A 20,162-nucleotide genomic window follows, 5' to 3' on the forward strand; every position below is an offset into this window, starting at 1 on the left:
TTCTTCAGTAACCTGTTGGTTGTTTAGAAACATGTTGTTTAATCTCCATGTGTTTGTGTTTCTTAGTTTTTTTCTTGTAATTGATATCTAGTCTTATAGTGTTGTGGTCGAAGAAGATACTAGATATGATTTCAGTTTTCTTAAATTTACTGAGGTTTGATATGTGACCCAAGATGTGGTGTATCCTGGAGAGTGTTCCATATGCACTTTAGAAGAAGGTGTATTCTTCTGCATTTGGATGGAGACTGTCCTGAAGATATCAATGAGATCCATCTCATCTAATGTATCATTTAGGACTTGTATTTCCTTATTAATTTTCTGTTTTGATGATCTGTCCATTGGTGCGAGTGGGGTTTTAAAGTCTCCTACTATTACTGTGTTACTGTGAATTTCTCCTTTTATGTCTGTTAATGTTTGTGTTATGCATTGAGGTGCTCCTATGTTGGGTGCATAGATATTTACAGTTGTTATGTCTTCCTCGTGGATTGATCCCTTGATCATTACGTAGTGTCCTGCCTTATCTCTTGTAATCTTCTTTATTTTAAGGTCTATTTAGTCTGATATGAGGATTGCTACTCCAGCTTTCTTTTGCTTCCCATTTGCATGGAATATTTTTCCATCCTCTCACTTTCTGTCTGTATGTGTCTTGAGGTCTGAAGTGAGTTTCTTGTAGACAGCATATATATGGGTCTTGTTTTTGTATCCATTCAGCCAGTCTGTGTCTTTTGGTTAGAGCATTTAATCTGTTTACATTTAAGGTAACTATTGATATATATGTTCCTATTGCCATTTTCTTAATTGTTTGGGGTTGATTTTGTAGATTTTTTTTTCTTCTCTGGTATTTTTGGACTGTGTAAGTCCCTTTAACATTTGTTGTAAAGCTGGTTTGGTGGTACTGAATTCTCTTAACTTTTTCTTGTCTGAGAAGCTTTTATTTCTCCATCAATTTTGAATGAGATCCTTGCCGGGTACAGTAATCTTGGTTGTAGATTTTTCCCTTTCAGTACTTTAAATATATCCTGCCACTCCCTTCTGGCCTGCAGAGTTTCTGCTGAAAGATCAGCTGTTAAGCATATGGGGTTTCCCTGTATGTTACTTCTCCCTTGCTTCTTTTAATATTCTTTCTTTGTGTTTAGTCTTTGGTAGTTTGATTAGTGTGTGTCTTGGTGTGTTTCTCCTTGGGTTTATCCTATATGGGACTCTTTGTGCCTCTTGGACTTGACTGACTATTTCCCTTTCCATGTTGGGGAAATTTTCAACTATAATCTCTTCAAAAATTTTCTCCTATCCTTTCTTTTTCTCTTCTTCTTCTTCTTCTGGGACCCCTATAATTCAACTGTTGGTGCATTTGATATTGTCCCAGAGGTCTCTGAGACTATTCTCAGTTCTTTTCATTCTTTCTACTTTTTTCTGCTCTTCAGAAGTTATTTCCACCATTTTATCTTCCAGCTCACTGATTCATTCTTCTGCTTCAGATGTTCTGCTATTGATTCTTTCCAGAGTATTTTTAATTTCAGTAATTGTGTTGTTTGTCTCTGTATGTTTATTCTTTAATTCTTCTAGGTCTTTGTTAATTGATTCTTACATTTTCTCCATTTTGTTTTCAAGGTTTTTGATCATCTTTACTATCATTATTCTGAATTCTTTTTCAGGTAGTTTTTCTATTTCCTCTTCATTTATTTGGACTTCTGTGTTTCTAGTTTGTTCCTTCATTTGTGTAGTATTTTTCTGCCTTTTCATTATTATATTTTAACTTATTGTGTTTGAGGTCTCCTTTTCCCAGGATTCAAGATTGAATTCTTTCTTCCTTTTAGTTTCTGCCCTCCTAAGGTTGGTCCAGTGGTTTGTGTAAGCTTCCTGTGGGGTGAGTTTTTGTTTGTTTTTTGTGCTGAGTTTTTGTTTGTTTGTTTTTCCTCTGATGGGCAAGGCTGAGTGAGGTGATAATCCTGTCTGCTGATGTTGGGTTTGTATTTTTGTTTTGTTTGTTGTTTAGATGAAGAATCCTGCACAGGGTGCTACTGGGAGTTGTGTGATGCCTGGTCTTGTATTCAGTTGGATTCCTTTATGAGATTTCTCACTATTTGATACTCCTAGGGTTAGTTCTCTGGTAGTCTAGGGTCTTGGAGTTAGTGCTCCCACTCCAAAGGCTCAGGGCTTAATCTCTGGTCATGAATGAAGATTCCACAAGTGGTTTGTTATGGCATTAAGTGAGAGTAAAACAAATATCCAAAAATGAGAAGCCAAAGATGAACCCCAGACAAATGGCAGTTACAAAATCAGGCAAATAAATAATTAAATAATGGAGTATACACATATACATATACACCTATGAGCAAAGTCAAAACAGTCCAAGAAAAATAAAGTATAGTAGATTGACCTGGCAAACAAAGGAAATTAAAAATTTTATTTACCAGTTAAGAACAAAACTAACTAAAGCACAAACTGAAAAACAGAACTAAAGCAAGGTACCAAATGGGGAATAAAGCAATGAAAACAAAACTAAGAAACATGTTGAGAGGAAAGGGAAGAAAGAAAGAATAGATATGCAAAGTTAAATAGAGATAGATGAAGATTTATACATGTTAAAATTTAACTGCAAGAGGAAAAGAACAGTAGGAAAGGCAGACAAAGGAATAAATGTAGGAAAAATATAATATATTTTAAAAAATTAAAAATTAAAATTATGAAAAAGAGAAAAGAAAAAAAAATGGGAGAAGAAAGAAAAAAGGAAAGAAAAATGGAAAACTCCACAGAACTGCAAAAGCCCAACATAGAGCCAGAGGTTTATAACAACAGTAAAAAGTGTGACTGAATATACCCATATTAATATACACCCGTAAGCAAAACCAAGCAGTCCTACAAAAGTAAAGTACAATAGATTGACTCAGTGAACAAAGGAAACCAAATATTACATCTGCCAAAACAAAACTAAAGCACAAACTGGAAAGCAAAACTAAAGAAGGTGCCAACTGGGGAATAAAGCAATGAAAAAAAACTAACAAGTATGTTGAGAGGAAAGGAAAGAAAGAAAGAATAGATAGGCAAAGTTAAATAGAGGTAGATAAAGAAGATTTATATACATTAAGGATTAACTGCATGAGGAAAAGAACAGTAGGAAAAACAAACAAAGGAATAAATGTAAAAAAAATAATAATAGGTTTAAAATAGTAAAATTAAAGAAAGAGAAAAAAAAAAGGGAAACTCCACAGAACTGCAAAAGCCCAACATAGAGGCAGAGGTTCATAACAACAATAAAAAATGTGACTGAGGGGGAAAATAAAAAGCTCAAAAGCTTAATTAGATTTCATAGTGCCAATAAAATTGACAGCTACAACAGAGGGGGGAAAAAGGAAAAAAAAAAAAAGAAAAAAATCCAAAGAATCTACAGAAAAGTCAAAACATAAGAATAATAAATGTTTTTCTGAGTCACTGCTGTCAGAGTCCTTTCCCTCGCTGGGAGTCACAGTTCACCTCACCTCCCAAGGATGCTCTCCAACACTGTGCTGATATCCAGACCTGCTGTGGGGGCAGCTCAGATTCTAATCTGGTCCTTCTTCTGTGTGTTCTTGCCTCCAGTGTCCACAGCTATCAGAACTAGTGCATTTTCTTTTGTGGGAACTCTCAATGACCTTTTATATATTCCATAGACACAGAGTCTGGCTAGTTGATTGTGTGGATTTAATCTGCAGCTTGTACAGCTGGTGGGAAGGTTTTGGATTTTCTTCCTTAGCAACACTGCCCCTAGGTTTCAGCTGTGGTTTTATTTCCACCTCTGCATGTGGGTTGTCCACTGGGGTTTGCCCTGAAGGACTGGGTTTGCCCCTGTGAGGGCCAGAAGTGGAGATGGTGCAGTTGCTTGGGTCACAGGGTTTCTGGCAGCACCAGGTTCTCAGGGGAGTTGGTGGCTAGGGCAGCAGGAAAACATAGTGCTCTAGAAGGGTATGGCAACAAGTATTGGCCAATATGCTCCAGTATGCTTGCCTGGAGACCCTCCGTCCCTGACAGAGAAGCCTGGCAGGCCACAGCCTACAGGGTTGCAGAGTCAGACACTACCGAAGTGACCCTGTGCCCATAGATGCAAGACATGTTTTGCTTGTGGCAGCTCTGCCCCAGTGAGTTGAGTGTGAAGGTGGCGCAACTGCTTGGCTTGCGGGGACCCTGGCAGTGACAAGTATGCAGGGACAGACTGCCTCTGCTGCAGGAGTTATGGTCTTCTCAGAGTCTTTTTTCCAGCCTCTTGTAGCTGGCAATCGAAGGCCTCTTTGGCTAGTCTTTCTTCATAGCTCTGCCTGTTCAGGCACTTTGACGGCTCCCCTGCCTGGAGTCCTTCTCTGTTGTTCAGCGCATCGGGAGGGGCCTCCTGGCTGGGATCCTACTCTGTAGATCAGCATGTCAGGCACTTAAAGGGGCACCTTGGGTGGGGTCCTACTCTGTAGATCTGCACATCAGTCTCTTAAAGGAACATCCTGGGTGGAGTCCTGCTCTGTAGTTCAGTGCCTCAGGCGTTTTATGGGGCAGCCTCTCTACTGTTCTCGTGCTGGTGTGTGGGGAGAGAGAGGCTATGGTGATGGCTCCACCCCCTATGCGTGAGTCAGCAGTATCGCCTTGCTTCCATGGCTGCCTGGCTTTCCTCCACAGGCATTTCCCACCATAACCTCCTTCCTACATTCCCTCAATCCATCTTTCTACAATCAACAGCAGCCCTTGCCCTGGGATTGCTCCACAGTCCCCAAACACCAGCTCCCAACCACTGTGCCTTCCAGGGGACCTGTGTCCCTGTCCAGGGTATGTATGGCTGCAGCAAGGACTGTCTGGTTCTCATTCTATTTAGGCTGCCACAGATCAGCTGTTTCGCTCTCAGCCTTAAGTGTTTCTCCTCTGACTCAGACAATCACTTTGATGTGGGGATCGGACCCCAGCTTCAGTTCCCCCACCCACTGAGGGCAGATCCAGTCCTACTAACACTCCTGTTTCCCCCACTAGTTCCTTGTCCTGCTGAGTTTTGCGTGATTCTATATATTCTTTACCTCTGGTCAGGTATTCCTGTCTGCTCTCAGCTGGTGTTCTGCATTCTGTATGCACTTCTGTGTCTGAAGGTATATTCCTGATGTTCCATGGAGAGATGTACTCCATATCCACCTACTCCTCCACCATCTTGTTCTCTTGGATCCTATCTTCTTTGAGTAGGATGGATGATTCAATATCACAAAGATGTCGGTTCTCCGTAAGTCAATTTTTAAATTTAATACAACCTTAATAAAAATTCTAGTTTTTAAAGGAAATTAGATGAATGAATACCAAGGTTCATGTGGAAAAATAAATATACAAGAGTAGTCAAGAAAACACTAAAAAAGAAAATTGTCTGAGGGGTGGAGACTAGCCCTGTTGTTGTTGTCCAGTTGCTCAGTCGTGTCTGACACTTTGCAAGCCCATGGACTGGAGACTAGCCTTGCTGCTAAGCTGCTTCTAAGTTGCTTCAGTCGTGTCTGACTCTGTGCGACCCCATAGATGGCAGCCCACCAGGCTCCCCCATTCTTGGGATTCTCCAGGCAAGAACACGAGTGGGTTGCCATTTCCTTCTCCAATGCATGAAAGTGAAAAGTGAAAGTGAAGTCACTCAGTCGTGTCCGACTCTTATCAACCCCATGGACTGCAGCCCACCAGGCTCCTCCGTCCATGGGATTTTCCAGGCAAGAGTACTGGAGTGGGGTGCCATTGCCTTCTCCGAGACTAGCCTTATCAGATATTAATATATAATTTTATATTATATTAATTAAATATAAACATGTAATTAAAATATTATGATATCAATATATTAATGGACAAATGGGCAAGTTATATAGAATAGAAAACCCAGAAATGGACCCAAGAACTTACAGAAATTGATTTATGATAAAGATGGCTTCTTAAATCAATATGTAAAGAGGGCCTTTTATAAAAACTTTCTTATTTCTTGCAGTTTAACACAATTGTGATGAAAAATAAAATTTACCATCTCAGCCATATTTAAATGTACAGGTTAGTGTTGTGAAACAGATCTTCAGAACTTTTTCATCTTGAAAAACTGAAACTCTATACTCATTAAACAATAGCTCCCTATTTCCCCCTCTGCTGAGCCCCTGATAATCACCATTCTACTTCATGTTTCTATGAGTTTGATGGCTTTAGATACCTCATGTAAGTGCTATTGTATAGTATTTGTCTTTTTGTGACTGGCTTATTTCACCATGTTATAGCATGTGACAGAATTTCTCTCCTTTTTAAGGCTGAATAATATTCCATTATATGTTAAATTTTGTTTATCCCATTCTTCAGCTGATGGATGCTTAGGTTGTTCCTACCTTTTGGTTATTGTAAATAATGCTGCTATAAGATGGGTGTACATATATCCATTTGCATCCCTGCTTTCAAGACAGTAACCTTTTAAGACAAGCCTTTGAGATAAGACCAAGCATTTTTGCTTCCTTTTCCATGCTGAAGACATTGAACATTCAATCTGTCAAGCATACGAGAGAAAAGACAAATGTTAAACCCTTCAAAAAGTAAAGTGAAAAATTTTCCTTACAGTGTTTTAATGTTCCATCATTTAGATACATCATTTCTAGTGTGATAATATGGACAAAAATGATTATCCACTAAGGACATTCATCTTATTTGCTTACTTTAGCATAGTTTTGATAAATTTGACAAAAAATTTAAATAAACAGAAAATATAATACATAAAAGATATGAAGATAACTATGTCTAAAAGTTTTGGAATCCATTTTAATTTGAGAAATATCAAGCATTCCATATGCTATTATCTTGGCTATAGGGTAAAGATACAATTATCTTAGAAGTCAACAGCTTAGGGTTTTCCTTTAGCCCTCTGATGTATGAGGTTTGTGATAAGGGGTTAGGATCAAGAGAATGTAAGTTGGTCTTTCATTGTTGTACTCCAGGATATACTCAAAATCTGTCATCCCTCAATTTCAAGTTCTTTGACTAATCAGGTTGTGCTAGGAACCCATCCCACTTCCTTATCTCTATATTTGCAATCTCTCCTTTTGACCCCATGTTTTTCTTCCTAATACTTATTTTTCTATTTTTGCTCCTACCAAGGTACAATCACTGGTTTGATGGAATGGCTTTACTTCACCAATTCAAGATGGAGAAGGGCACAGTGACATATAGGAGCAAGTTTCTACAGAGTGATACATATAAGGCCAACAGTGATCGTGATCGAATTGTGATCTCAGAATTTGGTACATCGGCTCTCCCTGACCCATGCAAGAGTGTTTTTGAACGTTTCATGTCAAAATTTGAAAAGCCTGGTAAGCACCCTTTATTATGCCCAGAATTTTCAGGTAATAGTGATGATTCTTTAAATTATTATGACATATGTCAATCTTTTTTTATAAATATGGATCTTGATATTTATTTATTTTGATATGAGAGGATGTTTCAACTGCTTTCTCCCTTGATTGTGTGCTTAGGATCTCCTATAGTAAGTTGTGGTGTTTAAATAACTTTGGGGTTTGATTTCAGCAATTACTGATAACACCAATGTCAACTATGTGCTGTACAAGGGTGATTACTACCTTAGTACGGAAACCAACTTTATGAATAAAGTGGACATTGAAACCCTGGAAAAAACAGAAAAGGTAAAATATGGGTTAAAATATAATAGACCCTAAAATTTCTCTCCATTCAAATACTTTTTAGAGTAGTTATTATCAGAAGAAAAAATTGTATTCTTAAACAAAATCAAAATTACCCACTGATTCAGGTCATTAGGTACCCTCTGTCTTCATTAGAATGGCCTGTGGTATTGGTTATCCTTAAAGATAATTCTAGATTTCTTCCTTAGTCCAACTGTCTGAAGGCTAGGGCAAAGGAGACACAGCATAGTACAGACTTATTTCTGTCATTTCATTTTCTGCTTAGCTCTAGGTAGAATTGGACTGGAGATTACCTAGATCCATTCTGCCCTGGAGAAGGAAATGGCAACCCACTCCAGTATTCTTGCCTGGAAAATTTCATGGACGGAGGAGCCTGGTGGGCTACAGTCCATGGGGTCGTAAAAAGTCAGACATGACTGAGCGACTAACACATACTGCCTTCATGTTATACATTAATTTAAAGCAAAATAAAATTTGGGGCCAGAATTTTAATGCTTATTCTTTTGAACTTTCTTGTGATCTGGATAATCATTTTTGTGCATTTCTTGGTGGTGGTGGTAGGAGGGATTTTGTTTGGTTTTCTTGTTGTTTGTTCTTAGTTTCTTTTTCTTTAGTAGGAAAAATAATTTTGATTTCACAGAGGTGAGACATCAGGGCTTAAACTATAGTTTTTATATCTTATTTTAAAAGTATCTGATACATCCCTACCGTCTATGCATCTAAATAGAGACCTACCCATGTAATTTAAGTCTCTGAATGGTCTTAAATTTTCAGGTTAACTGGAGAAACTTTATCGCTGTGAACGGAGCAACTGCACATCCTCATTACGATCCAGATGGAACAACGTACAACATGGGGAACTCCTATGGGAAACATGGTAACGTTGCGGCGGGAGTCTTTGAAAAAATAACTGGGAGTTAACTGTCTTCCCAGAGTTCCATTATGACTAAGATGTTAACTTATATGAAACTCATTTGAAAATTTCAGAAAGAAATCTCTGAAATTGCATTTCGGAACTTCAAATATGTAATTTATTGTTATGTTCTGTGGTCTTTTTGTGTATATACTTAGAAGCTGATTTTCTATTTGATCTTTTCATCATGACTCACATTTTTATGTTCCATTATGCTTTTTGGCTCACATGCATTGTAGAGATTTTCAGTATATATTTCTCAAACTTGAATTTTTAAGAGGTACCATACTATCAGAAATTTTAAATGGCACAGCAAAGAGATAAAGAGAAGGCACACTGTATGTTACATACAGAGGAATTTATTTTTACCATGGGAGTAATACACTACAAAGTAAGTTAAGGTTAAAGTTTGGTTGCATTTGCAGCTACTTGTATCACATCCCCTTCCTGTTCATCTGTATACTTTCCTAGCTGTCTGTTAATCTGTTCCAGAAGGTTCTAATGGCTAATAATGATAGTTAACATTTATAGAGTAACTAGTATGTGCTCGTGTTAACCATTTTTTCCCATATAGTTTCTCATTTAATCTCTGAGAAAGGTACAGTTGTTTTTATTTTTTAATTGAGGTATAGTTGATTGACAATGTTGTGTTAGTTTCCCATATTCTTTTCCATTATGGTTTACTGCAAGATATTGAATATAGTTCCCTGTGCTATACAGCAGGACCTTGTTGTTTATCTATTTTATATACAGTAGTTTGTATTTGCTAATCCCATACTCCTAATTTATTCCCCACCCATTTCCCCTTTGGTAACCATAAGTTTGTTTTCAATGTCTGAGTCTATTTCTGTTTTGTAAATAAGTTCATTTGTATCATATTTTAGATTCCCATATAAATGATATCATATGATATTTGCCTTTCTCTGTCTTACTTTGCTTAGTTTGATAATATCTAGGTCCATCCATGGCATTAAGAAAGGTATTATTACTCCCATTTTATAGATGAGGGCAGTGAACCTTGAGAAGATTTAAGATGCTTGCTTAAGGAAGCCTCAAGTGTCTAATACCAGGCTTGGCACCAAGCCTGAATAACACAGAAAAAGCTTGCTATTAGTCATTTTGTTAGACCATCTTAATAATTATTTATCACTGAGTACAGAGGATTCTCTCAGGGCATGCAAATTCTTTATCATATACCCAAATATACATCTCCCTCTGGAAAGGAATGTGTAAGTACAAGTATTAAAAGTTTCTGACTGTCTATCTTAGCTGTCAATCTATCATTTATAACTATGAATCCTTTGTATAGATTAACTTTTGAATAGGTTAATGTAAGGAATTGGCTTTTTGGGTTGTTCATCTCTACCTCTCCATATTTACACATATAAGTATATATGAACGTGAAGACTTCAGGTTTGTTTTTTTTACTGGCTCAAGAAGAGATAGGGTACCCTGGAAACTTCATCACCCAGCCGTCTCTGCTCTTTGTTACCTGACCTCAGGTAGGGATGTATTCTTCAAATCTGTTATAGGAAGCATCAAACATCTTTTTAGGTAAAATCTTTAAGCAAATGGGTACACTGACTCAGCTTTTTTTGTTTTTTTTGGTCCTATTTTTTTTTTGATCATTAAAAACTCATTTCTTAATAAATTAACTCTAATAACCAAGCGAGGCTTCCCTGGTGGCTCAGACAGTAAAGAATCTGCCTGGAATGCAGGAGACCCAGGTTCAGTCCCTGGGTTGGGAAGATCCCATGGAGAAAATGGCTACCCATTCCATTCATCAGGTACAGATGTGAAAGTTGGACCATAAAGAAGGCTGAGTGCCAAAGAATTGATGCTTTCGAATTTTGGTACTGGAGAAGATTCTTGAGAGTCTTGGGCAGCAGGAGATCAAACCAGTCACTCCTAAAGGAAATAAATCCTTTCCATTTGAATGACTGATGCTGAAGATGAAGCTCCAAAACTTTGGCCACCTGATGCAAAGAGCTGACTCCTTGGAAAAGACCCTGATCCTGGGAAAGATTGAGGGCAGGAGGAGAAGGGGGAAACAGAGGGTGAAATGATTGGATGCCATCACCGACTCAATGGACATGAGTTTGAGTAAACTCCAGGAGATAGTGAAGGACAAGGAAGCCTGGTGTGCTGTAGTCCATGTAGAAAGAGCTGGACGTGACTTAGTGACTGAACAACAGCAACAGCCCATTCCAGTGTTCTTACCTGAAGAATTTCATGTACAGAGAGGAGCCTGGTGGGCTATAGTCTATGGAGTTGCAAAGAGTTATAGATAACTTTGTATATAGTCCATAATATAAGAAATACTGTTTAACCATTTTTATTTATTTTTCTAAAATAAATCCTCATTAGATCAGTGATTCTCAGCCTTTAGAACACCCCAAAGCCATCTGGAATGCTTTCCAGCAATGTAAGATCAGTGGGCTTCATCTTCAGATATTCTGGTTCAGTATACTTGAAAAGGGGCTAAGAATCTGCATTGTAACCAACCCTTCACTCCTTATCTTGATGCATTTTAACAAGATCTCCAGGTGGTTTTGGGGAAAGTGGCCTATGAATCTCTGAGAAACCTTGCACCAGTCATTATGAGTTGTACTTGTTATTTTGCCTCAATTTGATGTTTATGCAAAGTCCTGAGGCGTCTCCCAGAGTTAGGCACAAAGTATTGAGCAAATCGTTTCTCTGGGCGTTCAGTCCTCTGCTGTGTGTTTCCTGGGAGTCTGTCTGCCTTGTACTTCCTGCAAGACTTACAGTTAGGACAGTTCATCAACTAGTAGTGTTCAAATTTAGTAAATTGAGTAATCGTCATTTAATCCAATTGCTGAGATAGGAAATTCTTCTCTTGATACTCTAATCTCAAGTAAAACTGGCTTTACTTCTTTTTTCTTACTTGATTATTTGGTTCAGTGAGGAATTTTTGAACTAGAACACAAATATATGTGTAGCTGCAGAGAGCTCAACTAAACAATATGTGTTTGGGGGACATTTAGTGATTTTTTTTTGGTAAATAAAGTGCTTTCTAGTAATTTCTACCTTTACAAAATAAAAAGCTTTTAATTGTTTTCACTTTTCCAGATATTTTTAAAAAGCCCTTTTAAAATTAACAGAAATCCTCTAAACATTTAATCTAGCTAGTTTTAAGTACTAATTTAAAATAATGTAATCTCTTAGATAGACACTTACAGTAGATGGAGATGGAGATGGTAATATTGGAACTGTAGAGTTTATCTTTCATAACTCATCACTGTATAAAGCATGATGTTTTATATATAATTGTTTCTCAAAACATATAGTATCCTAACCTAGACCTTCCCACTAATTGCTTACTCAAGTGTTTTTACTAGGATATCTAATAGAGGTTACAAAATTAATTCTTTAAAACCAAACTTTTAATCTTTCTCCCTAAATTTCTCTGCTTAAAATCTTCCCCATCTCAGTCGAGGGTAACTCTGTCATTCTACTTGCTTAAGATGATGACCTTGGAATCATGTTTTATACCTCTCTCACATCCACGTCTAATGGGTCAAAAAGTAATTTCAGCAATGCCTTCAAAATATATCAAAAATCCAGCTATGTCATATCACCTCCACTGCCCCCACTCTGGTTTGGGCCACCATTCTTTCTCATTTGAATTATTGTAATAGCTTTTTAACCAGTCTCCTTGCTTCTCCCTTTACCCTACTTCAGTTTATTCTCAGTATATCAGCCAGTTATCCCTTTAACCTACCCCACCTCATCTAGAATTTTCTCTCTGCTTGCTATGGGCAGGGCAGCACTGTCCTCACTGCAGTTATTTAAACACTCCAAACTTATTCTTGGCTGAGAATCTTTGCATTTGCTCTTCTCACCTCATAGCTCAGTTGGTAAAGAATCCACCTGCAATGAAGGAGACCCCAGTTTGATTCCTGGGTCAAGAAGATCCTCTGGAGAAGGGATAGGCTACCCACTCCAGTATTCTTGGGCTTCCCTTGTGGCTCAGCTGGTAAAGAATCTGCCTGCAATGCAGGAGACCTGGGTTTGATCCCTGGGTTGGAAAGATCACCTGGAGAAGGGAAAGGCTACCCACTCCAATATTCTGGCCTGAGAATTCCATGGACTGTATAGTCCATGGGATTGCAAAGAGTTGGACACAACTGAGCGACTTTCACTTTCATCACCTGAAATGCATTTCTCCCAGATATCCTCAAGGCTCTCTTCCTCACTCCCTTCAGGTCTTGACTCAAATGCCACCTTCTTAGTAAAGCCTTCTCAGACCACCATAATTTAAGTTGCAAATAGTAGCAGTCCACATCCTTATACACTCACTTCTAATTCCCATTCCCTTGTTTATTCCTCATTATAGTTCTCATCTGATGCATTATATTTTTACTTATTGTATGATTTTTTAAAAATTTGAGTTTTATAGAAGAAGAGCCTTTTGTCTCTTTTGTACACTATTTTGCTGTACACAAGTGTCTAGAATATGCTGCTTAGGACTCGTAGAAGAGTGCCTGGGATATAACTGACACTCGGTAAGGGCTTCCCAGGTGGTGCTAGCAGTAAAGAGCCCTCCTGCCAATGTTGGAGACTTAAGAGATGCAGATTGGATCCCTGGATCAGGAAGATCACCTGGAGGAGGAAATGGCAACCCACCCCAGTATTCTTGCCTAGAAAATCCCATGGACAGAGTAACCTGGTGGGCTATGGTTCACAGGGTTGCAAAGAGTCAGATGTGACTGAAGTGACTTAGCTCTCAAGGAGCTGCTGATAAATGAGTAGGGAACCAGATGGTTATCCTGTTCCAAAAGAGGTGAAGAGATTGTGAGATTCTACAAGTTACAGGTTCCTCAGGACCTACGTTGGCACTTCTAACACCAGAAAGATAATTCAGTATGATCTCAGTATTTGTTCATTCGTTGAGTTATTTAACAAACATATGTTCTTAGTCAATCCAACAATAGTTTTTTATGGTTTACCTACAGGTCAGTGTTTGGTACTGAGGATGCAAAGATGTGTCAGACATAATTCCTGCTCCAGAAGAGCCTAGTCTGCTAGGAAACAGATAAATACACAGAAAATTATAGTAAATGAAATAAATACTCTGACAGTGTAGAATATAATCAGAGCATAAAGGAGGGGCAACAAATATCTTTGGATGGGAAAATCTGCTTAAGGACTGGGTACCTGAGTTGATTATTGAGGAAGTAATAATAGTCAGATGAATAATTGCATGAGTGAATGTTGATAAGATGGGAGGAGAGGAGACCCAAAGTGACCCCAAGGATATAGAAGACTGAATGGAAGAAGTTGGACATAAATACAAATGGCGACTGTAGTGTTTGGAACTGGGGAGTGGGGAGAAGGACAGATAGAATTTGAAGATATTCCTGGCTGCTATCCTATCTTTTCCTTGAAGCTGGGATTGAGTTCATCTTCAGAGAGCTAGAAGGGAACCATTTGTGAATATTAAAATACAATAGCTGTTGGTTAGTTACTTTGTGTATGATGTTTCAAAACCTTAGCTAATACTGTTTATAAAGTTAATATATTTTTGTATCCATGTCTTTGAAATAACCCCTTATGAAATATATGTGTCATGCATATTGCATAAATCTTTTAATTGCTTTTGCCTAGTCCGCAAATACAAGGACTATCTTTTATTCTTCAAATGTATGTAAAACATTTAAGACAGGACTTTCCATTTTCCAGGTTCCTGCTATAATGTTATTCGGGTTCCTCCAGAAAAATCTGACCCTGGGGAGACAATCCATGGAGCCCAGGTGATATGTTCTATTGCTTCTGAGGAGGGGATGAGACCTTCTTACTACCACAGCTTTGGTGAGCCCAGAAATAAGACAAAATTTAACAGGACCTGCCTTAATGTCACTGTTGAAGGGGAACTAGTTTTGGAAAATAATATGTTAATATGGTTTATCAGAGTATGTGATAAGAGACCAAGGTTGCGTTTTGATGTGAATTAAGTTCATTCTGTTTAGTCATGTGTTGCTTACCCTAGCCAACTGACTGATGGAAGAGATATTTTAATACAAGCAGTTACGAAAAAATTGTTAACAAGTTTTTCATTAATTGACTGCTCTAAGAAACAGCTGTCAGTTTAGGAAATTATCAGTTCCTTCCCAGCACATTGAGTCAGGGAGAAATAGGCTGAGATTTAGCCCCCCAGCCATAATTCCACTTAAGTTCTCTATGAAGAACAGCCTCTCCCTCCAGGATGCTCCAGGATGAAACAATGAATAACTCCTAGTCATAGAAATCAGTCTCTTTGGTTTGTTTTGTATTGTGTTGTCTGTCATTGAATAAATACAAAGGAAAAATATACATTTATGCGTGTTTCCACAATAGAAGCTATGGGCTTTGGGTGATTATGAAGTGTCAATGTAGATGCATCAGCTATAATAAATGGACCACTCTGGTGGAGGAAATTGATAAAGTGGGAGCTGAGAATGTATGGGGATGGCGGTATATGGCAAATCTCTGTACTTTCCCCTTGGTTTTGTTTTGAGCCTAAAATTGCTCCAAAAAATAAAGTCTTAATTAAAAAAAAAAAGAATTTGACCATAAGAAATGGATAGAATTTAGTATTTTAGGTGATTTTAAAGACCACAAATAATAATCATGTTAATATTTTTTGGGAGGGAAATTCATATTCCACATAGATTGCTTCAGTTTTTTTCAGAATGTTTATTTTCTGCATCATAAACTTTTATAGCCAATCTGCTCCTGGATCCTTACCTCCAGTGTAAATAGCAAAAGGATTAAGAAATGAAGCTCCAGATCATAAATGACACTTTTAATATAATGCTTCCTAAACCAAAACAATTTGAAAAGGAAGGAAAAAAAAAGATTTAAAAAATGCAAGTTGAGGGCATTCAACCCAAGCTATTCTAAGAAGTTCCTGTTTTTTGTTTTTTGTTTTTTTTTTCCCCTAGGACCTATGACTTTATTTATTTTTTCTTTTTTTAAAAAATTTATTTATTTTAATTGGAGGCTAATTACTTTACAATATTGTATTGGTTTTGCCATACATCAACATGAATCCGCCACAGATATACACGTGTTCCCCATCCTGAACCCCCTCCCACCTCCCTCCCCATACCGTCCCTCTGGGTCATCCCAGTGCACCAGCCCCAAGCATCCTGTATCCTGCATCGAACCTGGACTGGCGATTCGTTTCATATATGATATTATACATGTTTCAATGCCATTCTCCCAAATCAACCCACCCTCTCCCTCTCCCACAGAGTCCAAAAGACTGTTCTATACATCTGTGTCTCTTTTGCTGTCTCGCATACAGGGTTATTGTTACCATCTTTCTAAATTCCATATATATGCGTTAGTATACTGTATTGGTGTTTTTCTTTCTGGCTTACTTCACTCTGTATAATAGGCTCCAGTTTCATCCACCTCATTAGAACTGATTCACATGTATTCTTTTTAATGGCTGAGTAATACTCCATTGTGTATGGAAGTTCCTGTTTTTATGTAGGAACAGAAAATATATACAGCAAAGCTGAGAAACGATGAAGAATTATTTCTGATTGGCGTTTGTTTAGGTCACAGTAATATGTCCAACTATTCTGACAAGTCCCCATAACTGTTGCATTTCAGACATCTCTATTTTGCCAAATAACATTTTATTGTTTACTTGAACCATTTTAGGAATGACAAGGAACTACATCATCTTCATTGAACAGCCTCTAAAGATCAATTTGTGGAGAATCATCTCTTCTAAAATTCGAGGAAAGGCCTTTTCAGATGGAATAAGCTGGGAACCCCAGTATAATACACGGTTTCATGTGGTGGATAAGCATACTGGTCAGGTAGAGAATTTTGACTATGAATGATTGGACATAAAGGCAAATTTCCATATCACTGATTTTTCCCTTGTTGGGTATTTCTTACATAAGCCACTCTTAATTAAAGGATATTGCCTTCTTCCATAAGGAGGGCTAGCTATTTATTAATTAATACAGTGAATTTTGCATATCAGAAAATTATAAGAAATGGTTTTATCCTGTAAATTATCTGATTCAATTACAAAATGACAATAAAAATGACATCTAAGAAATCCTCTTGGCATGTTAGCATGGATTTTTCTGTATAATAATATTTGCCAAAGAGAATACTGTTCATGCAGAGGTCTTCTGTAACTTTTGCAATTATATTTTTATTAGTTGCTTTTATGACATTTTGATATACAAGTATGATAATATCACCAAAGTCCAAAGCGTATTGGTTAAATATCTTTCTATAGATGCCTGATGAATAGCATTATTATATTTCTCTACTTTTTAACCCCTTAAAGAAATAGTATCCCAAATTTACTGTAGTCCCGCATATAATTTCATTACCAAAAAAATCCCATTTTAGTAATGACAGCATTTTCCAGAGGATTAGTCACTTAATTTATTATAAACTTTTTAATAGAAGTATTTTCTATTTAACCATGTACTAAAGAGTTTAGGAGTTATTTATTCTTCAAAATATTGGGCCATATTTCATGAGAACTTTGAAGTTAGTTAAATCAGTTGATTGGTCTATATCAAATAGCCTCAGTTTATTGATTCATATGAGATGAGATGATTTTAAATCTAAACAGATTGGCTTCTACATTCCATATTCTGGTTTTCATACCTACCAGGCCTATTACTTAAATGGGGAGAAATCTTAATTTGCACTTTGTGGATCTGTACCCTAAAGGAAATAAAATATCTCTTTCTCATTGTGTTCCTGCAGCTTCTTCCAGGGATGTACTTCAGTAAACCTTTTATGACTTTTCACCAAATCAATGCCTTTGAGGACCAGGGCTGTGTTGTCATTGATTTGTGCTGTCAGGATGATGGAAGAATTTTAGAAGTCTACCAACTACAGAATCTTAGGAAAACTGGGAAAGAGCTTGATCAGGTAGAATTCTCTGATTTGTCAAGAGTGGTCAAAATAATTTTGATCTAGCCAAGTTTTGGCTTTGGGCTTGGAATTTGCAGTTTCTCTTGCCTCTCTGGCAAATAAAGAGGGAGAATGGTTTTAAATCATTGAAGACATAAGTTTGTAATTTATTTATTTAATACTTCAGAATAATTCGAAATATGTACTTAATGCTTAGTAAAAATTATATTAAAGAAAACCAAGAAATATGTTTTGAAACACTTGTGATTAGTTCCTTATTACACTTGAGCACTAAACATATTTACATTTCTTAGAAGGGATAGTAAAATGGTAAGCAAAGCAAAACTATAATATTAATCCTTCGATAAAAGAAAATGTCTTAGTTCCTCAGCTTGAAGGGATTCATTTTTTCCTGATAATCAATCTAAGGCAGAAATTTTCCTTGGATTATGTAATGAAAATTGTTTTCTGGTGTAGTTTTATTCTTAAATTTTTAAAAAACATTGCTTTTAAGGTTTACTTACATTTACTTAGCTTACTTATGTTATTATACCTGTATGGTAGGTCTTGATATCTTGATATTTACAGTATAAGTACTTTAGCTCCTTTCTATTTAAAGATTGCCTCAGTTTTTGTTGGCCTTTTGCATTTCCATAAGTTTTAGAATCAACTTATTAGTTTTTGTAAAAGCAAACAAACAAACAAACAAAAAAAACCATGGTTGGGATCATATTGTATGATCTGTCTAGATTAATTTGGACATAACTGACATCTTTACAATAATGAGAAATATTGAGTCTTCCAACTCATGAACAGGGAATCTCTCTCCATTTATTTTAATCTTTTAAAATATCTTTTTAAAAAGTTACATTTACATTAACAAAATTTATTCTTTTTATTTATTTGGCTGTGCTGGGCCTTCTGGGCTTTCTCTAGTTGCAGTGAGCAGGGGCTACTCTTCATTGCAGGGCACTGGCTTCTCATTGCAGCGGCTTCTCTTGTTGCAGGGCATGGGTTCTGGGCGCATAGGCTTTGGTAGCTGTGGCTCATGGGCTCAGTAATTACAGCCCATAGGCCCTAGAGAGCGCAGGCTTTAGTAGCTGTGGTGCACAGGCTCAGAAGTTGTGGTGCACTGACTTTAGTTGTGCCTCAGCATGTGGAATCTTCCTGGATCAGGGATTGAAACTGTATCCCCTGCAGTGGCAGGCAGATTCTTACCCATGGTACCACCAGGAAAGTCCTGAATCTTTTAAAATTTCTTGAAGGAATGTTTATAGTTTTCAGTGTGAGGATATTACATATCTTTAGTTCAAGTTATCATTAGGGAGTTAGAATGTTTTGAAACTGTTGTAAATTTTATCTTTAAAACTTTCATTCTGTTTTTGACGATATGTAGAAATGAAGTTGATTTTGTATATTGATCTCATATTTAGAGATCTTGCTAAATTCACTTATTAGTTTGATCTGTAAATTACTTTGGATTTTCTATGTATACACTCATATTATCTGAAAACGATGAGAGTTTTATTTCTTTCTTTACAATTCTTATGCATCTTATTTTATTCTTCTTTTTTTTACTGTACTAGCTAAGACTTCAACTTGAAAAGAAGTGCTGATAGCAGTAATTATTTTCCCACCTCATTTGGAAAATGTTTAATAAATCACCACTAAGTATGAAATTGCTGCAGGTATTTTTATAGATACCTTTATCAGATTATCTTAATGGTACCTTTTGATAAACAGACGTGATCCAGTATATCAATAGTTTCCTTTATGAGTAATACATTGTGAATCCTGTTTTGGACATCTTCCTATGCCAAGGTCATAAAAATATTTTATGTTATCTTCTAGAAGAATTTTTAATTCTAAAATTAAGTATCTATATATATTTATATTCTGTTTCTGGACTTCATTTTTTAGCATATCATAATTAGTTATTTATTCCATTTTACTTCTCTCTCTCCTTTCCACCTTCTTTTGGTTGAAAGGCACGATAAGCTATTACCAGCCTGGGCTCAGTGGGCAAAATCAGTTTCTTTTACATATATCTACCCTTTTTCAAATCTTTTCCCATTTAGGTTATTAAACAATATTGAGCAGAGTTCCCTATGCTATTTAGTAGGTCCTTGTTGGTTGTCTATTTTAAATATTGTAGTCTGTATATGTCAACCTCACACTCCCAGTTTATCCCCTCTACCATCTTTCCCCTTTGTAAACCATGTATGCTAATTGCTTCAGTCACGTCTGACTCTGCAAACCCATGGACTATAGACTGCCAGGCTCCTCTGTCCATGAATACTGGAGTAGGTTGCCATGCCCTCCTCCAGGGGATCTTCTGGACCCAGGGATCAAACCTGCGTCTCTTATGTCTCCTGCATTGACTGGCAGGTTCTTTACCACTAGTGCCACTTGGCAAGCCCCTTGTAAACTATAAATTTGTTTTCTATGTCTGTGAGTCTGTTTTTGTTTTGTAAATAAGTTCATTTGTATCATATTTTTTAGATTCCATATATAAGTAGTGTCTTGTGATATTTGCTTTATCTGATTTACTTCACTATGATCATCTCTATCCATGTTGCTGCAAATGGTATTATTTCTGTCTTTTTAATGGCTGAGTAATATTCCATTGCATATATGTTACACATCTTCTTTATCCATTCTTCTGTTGATGGACTTTTAGGTTGCTT

At 36.9% G+C, this 20,162-nt stretch overlaps 1 protein-coding gene across 2 annotated transcripts in view; it reads left to right on the plus strand.

The window, feature by feature from the left end:
* The window catches only part of BCO2 (beta-carotene oxygenase 2), a 62,363-nt gene that overhangs the window by 26,902 nt on the left and 15,299 nt on the right, over positions 1 to 20,162 (plus strand). For both annotated transcript variants that reach the window (XM_010830333.1, XM_010830334.1), the window contains exons 3-8: positions 7,102 to 7,313; positions 7,528 to 7,643; positions 8,436 to 8,538; positions 14,278 to 14,406; positions 16,249 to 16,409; positions 17,326 to 17,493. In XM_010830333.1, coding sequence (XP_010828635.1) covers positions 7,102 to 7,313; positions 7,528 to 7,643; positions 8,436 to 8,538; positions 14,278 to 14,406; positions 16,249 to 16,409; positions 17,326 to 17,493 — 889 coding nt within the window. The remainder of the gene's footprint in view (positions 1 to 7,101; positions 7,314 to 7,527; positions 7,644 to 8,435; positions 8,539 to 14,277; positions 14,407 to 16,248; positions 16,410 to 17,325; positions 17,494 to 20,162) is intronic.

The sequence above is a fragment of the Bison bison genome, unplaced genomic scaffold (genome assembly GCF_000754665.1).
Source record: "Bison bison bison isolate TAMUID 2011002044 unplaced genomic scaffold, Bison_UMD1.0 scf7180017864518, whole genome shotgun sequence".
Classification (NCBI taxonomy): Eukaryota; Metazoa; Chordata; class Mammalia; order Artiodactyla; family Bovidae; genus Bison; species Bison bison.